The sequence below is a fragment of the Eumetopias jubatus genome, unplaced genomic scaffold (genome assembly GCF_037043125.1).
Source record: "Eumetopias jubatus isolate StellerSeaLion01/CBP00866 unplaced genomic scaffold, mEumJub1_p1.0 scaffold_4, whole genome shotgun sequence".
NCBI classification, from domain to species: domain Eukaryota; kingdom Metazoa; phylum Chordata; class Mammalia; order Carnivora; family Otariidae; genus Eumetopias; species Eumetopias jubatus.
The window spans coordinates 6,196,575-6,209,829 of NW_028274810.1; the positions used below are offsets into that span (position 1 = coordinate 6,196,575).

The window sequence follows — 13,255 nt, forward strand, 5'->3', positions numbered from 1 at the left end:
AAACAAGAACAAATACAAAGTGGGAAATATGTTTAGTAATATATGAAAGACAATAAATGCACAAAGAAAGGCCCTGCAGATTCCTGAGAAAAAAGATGGAAATCAAACAGAAAAAATGCGCAAAGCTGTAAACCAAAAATTTACCAAAGAAATTCAAAAACCCAATCAATCATTATACAAAAAGATGTTCAACTTCTTTATATATATTTTGAAAAATTTTAAAAATTACCAATTTAAGTAATTTAATTATGAATATTAAAAAAATACTAACCAGTGAGATTTTTCTTTATTGTGCCAAAATTAGCAAGAAAAAAAAGGACAGATTGGGTGTTCCTTGAAGTTTGGGAGAACCAGCATTGCTGTCTATGCGCTGGAATGTACAGAACATCCCACGCAGAGGGCATTTTAGCCAAGGGTATCAGTGTGACAACGTGCATGTTCTGTGAAGTCACAGCCCTGAGTATGTGCATTTATACTAAAGAGGGGATCAAAACTGTATAATAGTTATGTTAAGGGAAGAAGGTTCATTACAATCAATCAGTTTTTGAGAAACAAAACCAGGTAACATGACTCAATTTATATAAAAATGATACACAAACCGACATGTAGATGTACCTAGAAAGATGTCTATAAGCTATTCACTAATAGCTGGGAGATAGAATTTATTTCCTATTTTCCAGTTTTTCACGGATATTTTAATGATTCATGTACTGTCTCGTGATGCGGAAAAAATAAAAAAAAAAATGTCGTTATCACCTAAGTGTGAAGGAAAGAGGGTTGGCCTAAAGTGAGGGTATCTAGTTGTAGCTGTGTGACAAGGAGCAAACCACTTCATACCCATAGACCTCAGGTCCTCTCATCTGTAAAATATGGGTATTGGGCCATATGTGCCCTTTTGATTCTAACATAGACAAATTCACTCTTGGGACTGACTTGATTTGATGGAGTAGACAGTTACTGACCCGTCTCTGAGAAAGTTTGCCTTAGGCTCCCTCTGCTGGTCCTCCTGAGAATAGCAGGAGCAGGCTCTTGACAATATACCAAATGCCTTTCCTCCAGACTTTTAAACTCTTCAGCCCAGTCCGGTTAGGTCTCTGGCACTGGACCAGAGGCCTTGCAGGTGACATAAATTAAATATTCCTAATCTCTACAGTTAGCTTGAGATTGCCTTTGTTGTATAATCTGGGTTTAGCCAGAAAAACATTCCTTGTTTCCCTCCATATGTGATTTGGCATCTAAATTCCTGGGTCTGTCTCACCCACTGTGTTCAGATTGCAGACCCAGGTGAATCCAGGAACTTCGAGGGAAAACTCACAAGGTCTCTGAGACCCTTATAGGAGAGGTTTCCGAAGCACTTCTGCAGCCCCGGGGAAGAGGAAGATGGCCCCCCACAGCCTGCGGCTGCTCCTGGTGCTGAGCTGTGTAGCCAGCACTGAAGTCCTGGGTAGTGAGTATCAGTCACTCAGCTGGATCTGAGCCCACAGCCAGTGTTCACGCAGCACACCCCCAGCCTTCCACTTGCCCCACACCATGTTTAGGTGCTGCAGGCAATAGATGTCAAAGACAGGGGCGCCTGGGTGGCTCAGGGGTTAAGCATCTGCCTTCGGCTCAGGTCATGGTCCCAGGGTCCTGGGATCGAGCCCCGCATTGGGCTCCCTGCTCAGCGAGCCTGCTTCTCCCTCTCCCACTCCCCCTGCTTGTGTTCCCTCTCGCTGTGTCTCTCTCTGTCAGATAAATAAATAAAATCTTTAAAAAGAAAAAAAATAGATGTCAAAGACAGGAACAGAAGACAATGTCATGTGGTAAAAAGTGCGAGGACTGTAGAAGCAAACACATTCCAGCCTTGTGGGGTTGTGAACCATAGTTAAATTATCAACTAAATGTCGGTTATGGTGGTTATTTTGCAAGTTTCTTGTGAAGGGTGGAGATAATGTATTTGAAGCCCCTGACACCTAGCAGTCAGTAAGTGAGAGCTACCCAATGTTCATGCATTGTTTTCCCATTTGAACATACTGGGAATTTTGGGTTGCAAGGGACTTAGAGCCTCGTTGGAGAGATGGCTCCTACACCCGTGTAGTCCCAGCATCAGGTACAAAGTAACATGTCAACAAAGTGAGAATCAATACCCTAAGATCTTCCAGTGGAAAAAGCCAGGAAGAAAGCAGTACGCATGAGCTAAGAATATGTATCATAGAATATCTGAAATGGAAAGAAATGAAATGTGGGCACATCTGGTGTAATGCCTTTGTTCTGTTTACGAGGAAGATGAGACCCGAAGGAAGTCAAGACTTGCCCGAGATCACATAGCAAGATTCGCGATGCTCTGGCTCCTGGTCCAGGGTGCCTCTCAGTCCCATGAGCCCCGTGAGGGAAACCAGACCTGAGCATGTATATAAACTGGCATCCCTCCCACTGGGGAACACTTTGGCCAAGGGGAGATGCATTGGGAGGACAGAGGAAGAGAAGCAGGGTTCTTTGGGCATCATGTTGGTGTCCGGGGCTCACGTCTGTGGTCCTTGGCTTAGTCTACCTTTGATATATCCTTGTACTCAAAGGCTCTCCGCCCTCCCTGCCATGCCAACTGCCAGCCACCAGTTTTCTCAGTCCTTAGGCTGGTTGGGACCTGGGGGATTCAGCCACTTTCTCTGACCCAAGCTAGAGTATGAAAGACTATGGGAGGCAGCCCCCAAGACCTCCTGTGGAGCCAACTAACCAGAGAGTTAGCTCCCTGTTGTTCTGGGTCTGGCTTCCCTTCAGGGGCTTGAAATCCATCCAAGCTAAACCCGGGGAGTGAGAAACCAGTCACCCTACTCTGGGACTTCACCAAAGCTCTCTGGTTTCTGTCAGCCGGAAGGAAGTAGAGCCAGGACGCTCCCACCGGTCACTCCATTGCTCCTCCACAGATCGTCCTCCCAGCTGTAGAGAATTTCTGGGGTTGCTGCGCAGGAGGACCCAGCTGGAGAGAGCTGTGGGGCCGGGTCATGGAAGCCCTTCCATGCTAGCCAGAGTAGGGAGCTTATCTGAAAGCAGAGGACGTCCCTAGAGATCTACAGGCACGGGATGAGATAGAACAGGAGAATGGGGCAGACCAGGGGCAGTGGTGTCATTTGAGTAGCGAGAGCAAATGCTCACGATGTGACACAGTCTGTGGACATCCTCCGGGAGCAGGAGGAGCTCTGCACTCCCATCTAGCACTGGAGCGTGGCCACGGGGTCGCAAAGCCCAAGCGTCCCAGCCTGGCCTTCCTTTTCGTCTAGGCCGTCTGCATCTCCAGCCAGCTCCCTGCTTCTTGAACCTTCAGATGCGGCCCCCTCACTAATCAACTAGCAGGAAGAGCCGGTGCCTCTCTCCGTCACGGTTTCCTTGGCTTCCGGGCCTCGGTTCTCCTTCTCCTTTCCACCATGCTTGCTTGAAGGATCCCCTCTCCTTAAGGCAAACTTCAGTGCTAACCTGTCCTGCGCCCTCCTGGCCGAAACCACCCCTCCTTCCGTGTAATGCCTAAAACCTTTCAATGTATGCCCCTCGTCCACTCAGGTGCTGCCTTCAATTCTGGCTGTTCGACCTCATGACCAAAGTGGGGATTGTGCCAGTTGCTCAGTATGTCTGTTCCAATTGTGCATTTGATAGCAGGGGAAACAATCACAGGGTGGGCTGGGGGTCCCACCAGGCCTGCTGTGAACCTCCTAGCTAAACCTCTGTGGTCACCTGACATCCATAAGCCCCTCCCCGGACGGACCACCGCGACGCTTTTGAGTCTCCTGGAATTCGTGTTAGTTCAGAATCAGCACCCACCAGTGATCCTCAAAAGCTCTGATTGTGTCCTTTTCTCCAATGCACAGTTACCCTTACAAAGGCCGCAGTTCCCTTTGGAGAAGGCTGGGAGAAAGATGAACGGTATAAAGTTTTGGCAGCTTAGCAGGATCCTTCCTCAGGGCACCCAGCCTCCGGGTCATTCTGGAAACTGACCACGTGGGAAATGATTGTTTTTTGCCCTCCTAACTCGTGCTTGCCTCTGATGTCTGTGTAGACATCCTCATGAGACCCAGCTGTGCTCCTGGATGGTTTTACTACCTGTCCAATTGCTATGGATACTTCCGGAAGCTGAGGAGCTGGTCTGAAGCTGAGGTAAGAAATTGGGCCCCATGCTTGGACTGGTGTCTCTAAAGCCAAGGGCCACCTGGTGCTGCAGGTCTCATGTGACTCAGAAGTAAGGGTCCTGCCTTGGCATTCTGAGGAGGCACCTGGCTGCTGAAATGGGGAGAAGGCGGTTGTGTGTCCCACTCATTCATTTACCAGAAAAGGCAGTGTGCAGCCAGGCCTGGGGCATGGTCTTCAGAACTGCCTGACAAAAAATGAAGCAGTCTAAACAAATGGAAGGCATCACTGCCTACACCCCCCAACAAAGGCACTGGTTTTGTTTCACTGAGGCTTTGTCTAGAAGATACCCAAGTAGCCACTTCACCTCCAAGGAGTGTGGGGAGCCCATGCAGCTGTTTCTCTGGGTTGTGGTTCTTTAATGGACGTGACTGGTTGGGGCCACCTTATGGGGAAATGTGGTGTGATCTGGGCCCAGAATGTCCTCAGAATTCTCCATATAAATAATTCAGTCATGATGGAGCACTTAACAAGTGACAGCTATTGAGGCTACAGAGTCTTCTCCGGCCTTAAAAAGTGCAGGATTAGTGCAAGATTGTGACACTTAAACAGAACATTTCAGTGCAGTGTGAGCATGAGTGACTCTCCCAAGGTTATACCCAGAGTAACTAGTGGAACAAACCCAGGGAAATCAGCCCTAATGCAATGCTTCCTGGGCTGATGGGGATGATGGTTACAGAGAGAGAGAGAGAGAGGAAGAAAGAGAGAGAGAAAACACTAGGGGTTCCCAGACACTGTTTGCTGAAAGAAAGAAAGCTGGTGGAGAGCAATGAACTTTTCCTCAATTCTTGAGAAGCAACTTGAAGAAATCTTGAAAGGCCGCCTGTACTGCCTGTTTCCAGAGATTCCAACACGAATTCTGCCAACACACAGAGGAAGATACCTGGGGGACTTGGGAGTAATATAGACCTGAGTTTAAATCATGACCCTGCCTGACAGAGTTAAGTCGTACCTCACTTGACTGGTTTTCTTGCTTTAAAATGGGGATGGCACTTTATCCTACGGGCTTCTCAGAAGGATTCATTAAAATAACTTGCAAAGAGCCTATGGCACAGGCTGGGTGCTCAGTTGAGGTTCTCTCAAGGCAAAAACAGTCCAGAGGATTGATCCAGAGCCTTAGCAGAGCTGACAGGTTACTCCTGAACAGAAGGCAGAGAAGGTGCTGGAAAAGGACCCGACAAACCTTTACCATGGCCATTGCTGCTTCTTGACTAGTTGCCAGTATTGAGGGCCAATCTTAGTTCTCGAGAGCCCTGGTACGGAGGGGACCATGAAGATGATGGGTAGATCTGATCTCGCACACGAGAGGCAAAGGGGTCTGGGTTCCAGGCCCGGTTCCCTCACTACCAGGCGTGGGAACTTGGAGGAAAAGCTCACGGAACCACTTGGAGCCCGTTTCCTCTTCTGTCCCAGGAATCCTTTGTGACTGGTACTCTCACTAAATGTTGACTGGTAATCTGGCTTCCATGCCTCACAAGTTTGAAAGTCGAATGAAATTAGGGGTCTGGAAGCATTCTGGTGTTGTGAAGTTGTTGACAAATGGGAGGCCTGTAGGAACATTCAACTCTAACCACATCTCATCGTGAGCAGGATACCAGAAGGAAGCACTGAAATAGCAACCCCAGCCAAAGCCATGTTTTTATTCAACTAAGTTGTGTTAAATTAGGTTTTATCATGTAGGCAGATCCTGTAACACAACCCCCAAAGAGCATAAAATAAGTATATATCTCTATCTAGCTCTAAGATGTGTGTATATAAAAGGTTGTCTCCTTTAATTGGGCAGTAAATTTCTGGTTAGGGAATAGTTATGCCACAACTTCCATCTGATACCTGAAACAAAATGTGATTATCATTCAGTAATCGATAAGAAAAATCCCACCCGCATTCTCTTGCATAGGAAGGAAAGTAGCATCTTTGAAGAACAAGAATTTGGGATAAAAAAAAAAACATACAGTAGTAAAACAAACTTGGGTCTGGAAAGTTGCAACAGAGCAGATACATGCTTACACACCAGCGCTCATCTGTTTTAACTGGGATGAAGGCACTCAAAACTCCAACTGGATTAAATCTTGTGGCTACTGCCACAAGGAAAAGCAAACAGACAGGCATATTCATCTAGAATCAGAAAGTCACGAACACGGGATCTTCAATTCTCGACCAACATCTGAAGAGTGTCCCCTCTCCTTGGAGGAAGCATCACAGATTTGTAGACAGTCCACACTGTTCCTGTTTGGTACCAAATGAAGATAAGGTACGGAGCACTGTTTACAATTTACAGTGTATTATTCTTGTGCAGTATAGGGCCAGAATAATTTACAATAAAACCGACATCAAACTTGGGAGTTACACAGACCTGGGCTCTATTCTTGGGCAACTAAGTCTAACACCCTTTTCTGATTGTGCATTTCTCCACCATAAACTAAAGGTGGGTCCTACTTCCTGAGACTGGCGTGAGGATTGAGTGGGATAGTGTGTGTGTGAGGTGCTCATCATTTTGGAGGTGCTCTGTGAAGAGCCCACCCTATTCTATCTGCTCTGAGACTCATCCCCTTCATGTGTGTTCCCTTAGATGACGTGGCACTTATTTTTTTTTCTCTCTTTCCTTTCTAGTGGGACATGAAACAAAGGGCACATTTTATGATCAGTGATTTCTTAGATTTGTTGAAATGCAGAATTAGAATATTTAATTCTAGCCATTATATCCTCACACAACTCCCTTGTGTAGCAGAGTAATTATTTCTTCGACTTTACAGATAAGGAGAGTGAACCTCCGAGACGTCATGTGACTTGTCAAGGTCACATACAGTAGCTCGAGGCAAGACCAGGAGGACCCCAGGCACGTCCACCGACCCTAAAGCTCACAACCTTGCCTCGAGCCGCCTCTTCCTCCGAGACCCCGCACTTGGGGCAGTTGTGTTTTCTCCTCTGGAGACAGGCGGTGTCACAGAGTGTAGATCTCAACTTCTGGGATGGTGGGGCTGCGCCCTCCATGTTGCTTGGAGCACTAGGGTTCTGGGGTGAGGATTATGCTTTTAAAACTCAAAAGAGATGATTAGCAAGACGTCTTGCCCACAGCTCGAGTGTCAGTCCTACGGAAACGGAGCCCACCTAGCGTCTCTCCAGAGTGTAAAAGAAGCCACCACAGTAGCAAAATACATAACTGGCTACCAAAAAAACCAGCCCGTGTGGATCGGCCTGCACGACCCACAAAAGGTAACCTCGGACTTGGCCCACTGGTGCCCCCTGGGGAAAGCTGGATAGATAGCCCCTAGTCTGGGAAAGGGCATCCAGGCCTACTGACAGGGGGCACAGGTTTTGGATCTCCTTCAGTCACTGCCTCCAATCCATAGAGGCCAGAGTCTCAAGCTCTGGGTCTCAGTTCTGGCTCTTGGTAGAGGAAATTATTTCAATGGCATCATTTTATAGAACTTCTAAGTAAAGTCCTTCCAAATCTTAGAACACCAAATGACTGGCTTTTCAGAGCCTTAAAAAAAAGTTGTGTAAGTATATATAGGTATATACATACATATATACATAAACATACATATATATACGTGTATATAAACACACACACACACCTGCTATGGGATCTGGCTTAATTAAATTCCCATTAGATCTTGAGTTAAAGTTGAGAACTTTCAGCCAAGCCTTTTCCTAGATGCTATTGTGCTTTTTATGTCATCCATAACTTTTTTCACTAGGTCCTCATTTCAGTCTCCGTCAAATACCTCATTGTAAAGAATGGCATGTGAGGTCTTTGGGCTGGTTGCAGAGGTCTCTATGTGGGACCTGCAGTTTACAGATTCTTTGTGGGTCTTCTATCATTAACCCAAACAGACGTAAGAAACACAAGAAGAGAACCCCCAGACTTTCTGTTTCTTGACAAAACTTTGCCATAGATGTCGCCAGTATTTTATACAATTAATTATACATTTTTATCTATTCACATTGCTATCAATCAGAACTCTCTCCTTCAGAGTCCAGACAAATGACAAATATTTACATATATATATATATATATATATATATATATATATATACCAGATTTGTTTTGGTGATTTAATTTTCTACATTCACAACTGAAGAAAGTTAATAGCTCATCAAATCCTTTCAAAAATTGTGCAGTGTCTCTAGTTATTGAAGAAATGCAAATTAAAATAGCAATATAATTTGACTTATCAGATCATCAAGCTTTCACTTTGTCTTAATGTATGCATTAAGAGGATATTTTTAAGGATATAAAGAAGTTGTCCAGTAGATGGGGACTTAAATTCCTACAACTGAAAAGTGTTCGGAAGGTAGTTTGGCCATGCATATCAGTACCCTCAACATATTGATGCCCTTTGACCCATTCATTCTACTTCTGGGTTTCTATCCTAAGAAAATAAGTTTAAGTGCAGAAACAGCTCTAGAAACAAAGTTGTTCATGGCAGTATTCTTTATAATAAGAGTAAGTTGGAAACAACGTAAACATCATCAACAGAATTAAGGTATATTCTAGTAACATCATGACCATTTAAAAATGTTTAGAAAGCAAGGTGCACAGCTGAAGAGGTATTTTAAAGATCACCACATATGTTAGCACATAAAAATATGGTGATAGAGAAAAATGTTTACACCAGAAGGAAATATGCCAAATTGTTAGTGATGTTTTCCTCTCAGTGAACAAATGGGGTGAGTTTTCTGTTTCATTCCATGCACGTTTCTGGGCTTTCCTAGTTTTTGCAATGGCACATTTTTACAAGTTTCTAAGGGGCTGTGAAGCCTGCAGGCGGACTGTCATCCATCTCTGGTCACTTGCAGAAGCAACAATGGCAGTGGATCGATGGGGCCTTCTATGTCTACAGAAGCTGGTCTGACGCGTCCAGGCATAGGGACAAGTACTGTGCGGCGATGAGCTTCAAGAACGGTAAGTTCTCACGCACCGCCCCTCGCCTCTTCCCAAATCGGAGCTCCTGCCCTTTCCCTGTAAGAGCAAAAAATGGAACGTCTGCTCCCCGTCGCCCCAACCGCACCAGCGACTCCGTTTTCTACAGGATAGCGGCCTTGCCACGGACCTGGTGTAGCAACCTTCAGTCGGCTGTGACCATGTTACAATCTTGGCCGCACCTATGACCCAGCTGTTCAGTTATTTACTTAGTATGTTCTTTAAATCCACTCACTTTTCCCCTTAAATATGCTTATTTTTAAATCCTATTATATTCATACGATGAGGGGGAAAGATGCCACATTTTGAGAAACCCAGACTACCGGGTGCAAATATGTGGGACCCCCTGCCGGCTTCTTGATAGTTAGGGTTCCTTGGGAACCCTGGGGACCTCCTCTTGGCCTGCATTCTTCCCTCTTGTTTGTTTCCCTGAGTTTTGTCCCCAAAGTGCAGGGCCCAGAACCTCAGCGGCAGGCTGCACACAATCACGTGAGTCTCCTTGTTTCTCTTGTCTGCTTTCAGTCCTTGCTTTTTATGCTAATAAGATAGAGTTTTCGACCTTTGTACCAATGACATTTGGAGCTGGGTAATTCTTTGTTGTGGGGGCTGCCCTGTTCTTCATAGGTTTAGGATACCCTGGTCTCTAATCATTAGATGTCAGTAGAACCACCCCTCCCCCACCACAAGTTGTTTCCACCAAAATGTTTCCAGACGTTGCTAAATATCCCTTAGGGGGCATAATTGCTTGAATTTGAGAACCACAGCGGATAAGTGATGTGGAAGATTTCCGTTGTAAAACAAGAAAACAGAATATCAAAGAGGCTACTCAATGCCAAAGACAACATCCCAGTGGGTTTAAAAGGCCCCAAGGTGTCACCAGGACACCCCTCCAGGCAGGAAGTGGGTCTGGGAAAGGCCCGGACTAAAGACTCAGGGACATGAGGCAGGGTGGCTGTCGTCTGAGGAATAAAGTTTATATGCACAAAAAAGAGCAGGAAAACTTTCCAGCAGCAAAGGATGAATGGTCTAGACCCTTCACAATAAGAGGGACTCCTCACAGATGAAGGAAGGACTTCTCACAGACTTGCAGAGATCATAACCGCTGCTGGGAAAGGCTCAAGACAGCCCAGATGGAAGGAACACAACCGAGACCAATAGGTAGAAGCTAACAAAATGTGGATTTCTGCCTAAGCTAAGGAAAAAAATTTTGAGCAATTAGCACTACCCAAAAATCTAATGGGTTACCCCCAGGAAGTAGTGAGAACCCTATCACTAGAGTTAGCCAAGCAAAAGTGGTCACTGTAGCTGCTAAAAGTGTTAGAAGAGAAGCTCCAAGGCACATGGAGAAGCGATTGAGGAACACTTTTAAAATACAAATTCCAGGCATCATTTTGGACCTACAACATCCGAAACTCTAGGGCTGGAGGCCAGAATACCTTTGGGGAAGCCATGGACCGGATGTCCTCCGGAGTCCTTCCCCTGATTCTGAGATTTCAACTGGACCAAGTTCTCAAACACAAGTCTTTCCCGTCGGTCCACGTTCACAGGGGCAAGTGCCTAGGAACAAAGTCACTTGCGTGGGACCAGGAAACTTGATGTCCTCCTGAGAACGCCGGGTCTTTCAGAATCTCTTCCTTTCCTTGGGGTCACTCAGCCCAGCTCTGAGCTACCAGAATACAGGTGCTCAAGCCAGAAAAGCACAAGGACTAGTGAGAATTTTAGAGAGCCTTCCCTTGGCCCCTTCAGTGTCATTTTATATTTGTGTACCAGGTTTAGCCCCACCAACTCGGGGGCTGAATTGTTTCTTGAAGACTCCAAAGGTATTGTCTTAATGGACCAAAACACAGCCACATGCACACATCCTGTGTGTGACTGGACTTGTTCCTCTGTTATGTCTATTTAGAAGGACCTTCCCAGGGCGTTTTGTCCAGTTGGTTCTTCTCTCACCCTTTCTGCACCACAGTGGAACTCTCTCGGGACTCTCTGGCAAATCGCACTTGCCGGAGCTTTCTGACATTTCTACTGGTCCACTCTGGCACATTCAATAATGATAACTAGGGTGCTACAATTTAAAGAGAAATTTCATATTCAGCGCAGTTGGGGTCAAGACCCTGGGCTCTGCATTCTGAATGCCTGGGGTAGGATTCCATCCCTCCATGTAGCAATGTGACCTTGAGCAGATTTCCTACTTCTCCGTGCCTCAGTTGCCCCTCCATAAAAAGGGGCAAACCAAGAGTACGAGTCCTGTGGATATGTATAGGTGAAGTGCTTATCCCAGAGCGGGTTGGGCTCAGGGTTCTCACAGCCTGGAGGGGAGGGCTGTGGTCCCATTCACGCACCTCCCTGGTGTTGAGGAAGGGAGGAGGCACCAGGATGGGTCAGAGCCAGGCAGACATCCAGACACGGCGCTCTGCTGCACACACCCGCAGTGACAAGTGACTCTGTGCGTGGCCATAGTTGGACCTCTCCTCAAAAACATTTCAGTTTCAGAAGACCCACCTCCTCCTTGCTCTGGGTCCTTCCTTATAAAAGGATGGCCTGTGGGCCATGACTGGCTTGGCGGCTTCCAATTCTTTGACCTTCAAGCAGGTGCTGCGTAGTGCCTCAGCTGTGAACTTTGGAGAAATCACCCTCACAGCATCCTGTTTCCAACACAAAGGACCCCCACTTTCTGTGGATTCATGTCAAGCTCTGAGGGTCTCAGAAGGGATGTGGGCATGGGGCTTCTGCCATTGTGTGTAACGTCGAAATTATTTTTCTTTCTGGTAACAAAGTTAGTACCGGTGTTGGTGTCTGGTTCTTCAGAGAGACAGAAGTTATAGGATGCATATGTAGAGAGATAAATTTCTTTTTTTTTAAATTTTATTTTATTATGTTATGTTAGTCACCATACATTACATCATTAGTTTTTGATGTAGTGTTCCATGATTCATTGTTTGCGTATAACACCCAGTGCTCCATGCAGAACGTGCCCTCTTTACTACCCATCACCAGCCTACACCCCCCTCCCCTCTAGAACCCTCAGTTTGTTTCTCAGAGTCCATAGTCTCTCCTGGTTTGTCTCCCACTCCGATTTCCCCCCCTTCCTTTTTTCCTTCCTACTAGCTTCTCTCTCTCTCTCTCCTTTTTTAACATATAATGTATTATTTGTTACAGAGGTACAGGTCTGTGATTCAGCAGTCTTACACAATTCACAGCGCTCACCATAGCACATACCCTTCCCAATGCCTATCACCCAGCCACCCCATCCCTCCCACCCCCCACCACTCCAGCAACCCTCAGTTTGTTTCCTGAGATTAAGAATTCCTCATATCAGTGAGATCATATGATACGTGTCTTGAGAGAGAGATTTCTTTTAAGGAATTGGCTCATGCGATTGTTGGGCTGGCAAAGCTGATGTGCGCAGGGCGGGCCAGCGACTCTGATATCGCAGTCTTGAGTTGGGGGCACTTTGGAGGCAGAAATCCTTGCTCCTTGGGCAAACTCCATCTTTTCACTGATTGGATGATGACCCACATTATGGAGGATAATCTGCTTTACTCAGAGTCGACTAATTTAAATATTTATCACAGCTAAAAAAAAAAAAAAAATCCTTCACAGCAACATGTAGACCGGTGTTTGACCCAACACTGGGCCACACATCCTGGCCCAGGCAACCCATGAAATGAACCATGGCAGTACCTTCCCCGGGGTTGGAAGCAAAACACCCAGGTCACGCGGGTAAGTGCAGTACAGAACCGGATGGATTTGAACATCTCTTTATTTTCTTGCAGATTTTTTGACCTGGGAGAGCAACGAATGCAGCAAACACCAGCACTTCCTGTGCAAATACCGACCATAGAGCGAGCATCCGGGCTGAGCCCATGCCACGCGAGCCCCTGTCCCCTTCCCTCTGCACGCGCTGGCTGCCTCTGATCATCATCTTCGAGTAAACATAGCAACTGAGGCTGATGAGGCCCTTATTGCTCTCACTTTTTTAGGTTTGTTAGAAGCCAAGTCCTCAACGCTGGTAGGACAGTGGCTTCTAGCTCTAAAGGTCACCCCGGGATCTGTCTCCATGGTCCTCTGCTTTCATCTTCCTCACTTCTGGCTGTCTCAGAGGAGGGAGGGGACTGGTAAAACAGCCAAGTGGAAATGTCTCATCAAGGGTTTGGAGACAGGAGGAGGAACGTC

At 46.3% G+C, this 13,255-nt stretch overlaps 1 protein-coding gene across 1 annotated transcript; it reads left to right on the top strand.

Moving 5' to 3' along the window:
• The first annotated feature begins 1,380 nt into the window (after positions 1 to 1,380).
• REG4 (regenerating family member 4) lies at positions 1,381 to 12,923 on the top strand. Its single transcript, XM_028101900.2, has 5 exons — positions 1,381 to 1,447; positions 4,028 to 4,125; positions 7,231 to 7,368; positions 8,959 to 9,064; positions 12,856 to 12,923. Exons 1-5 carry the CDS (start codon positions 1,381 to 1,383, stop codon positions 12,921 to 12,923), a joined length of 477 nt encoding a protein of 158 aa, XP_027957701.2.
• Positions 12,924 to 13,255: the final 332 nt, after the last annotated feature.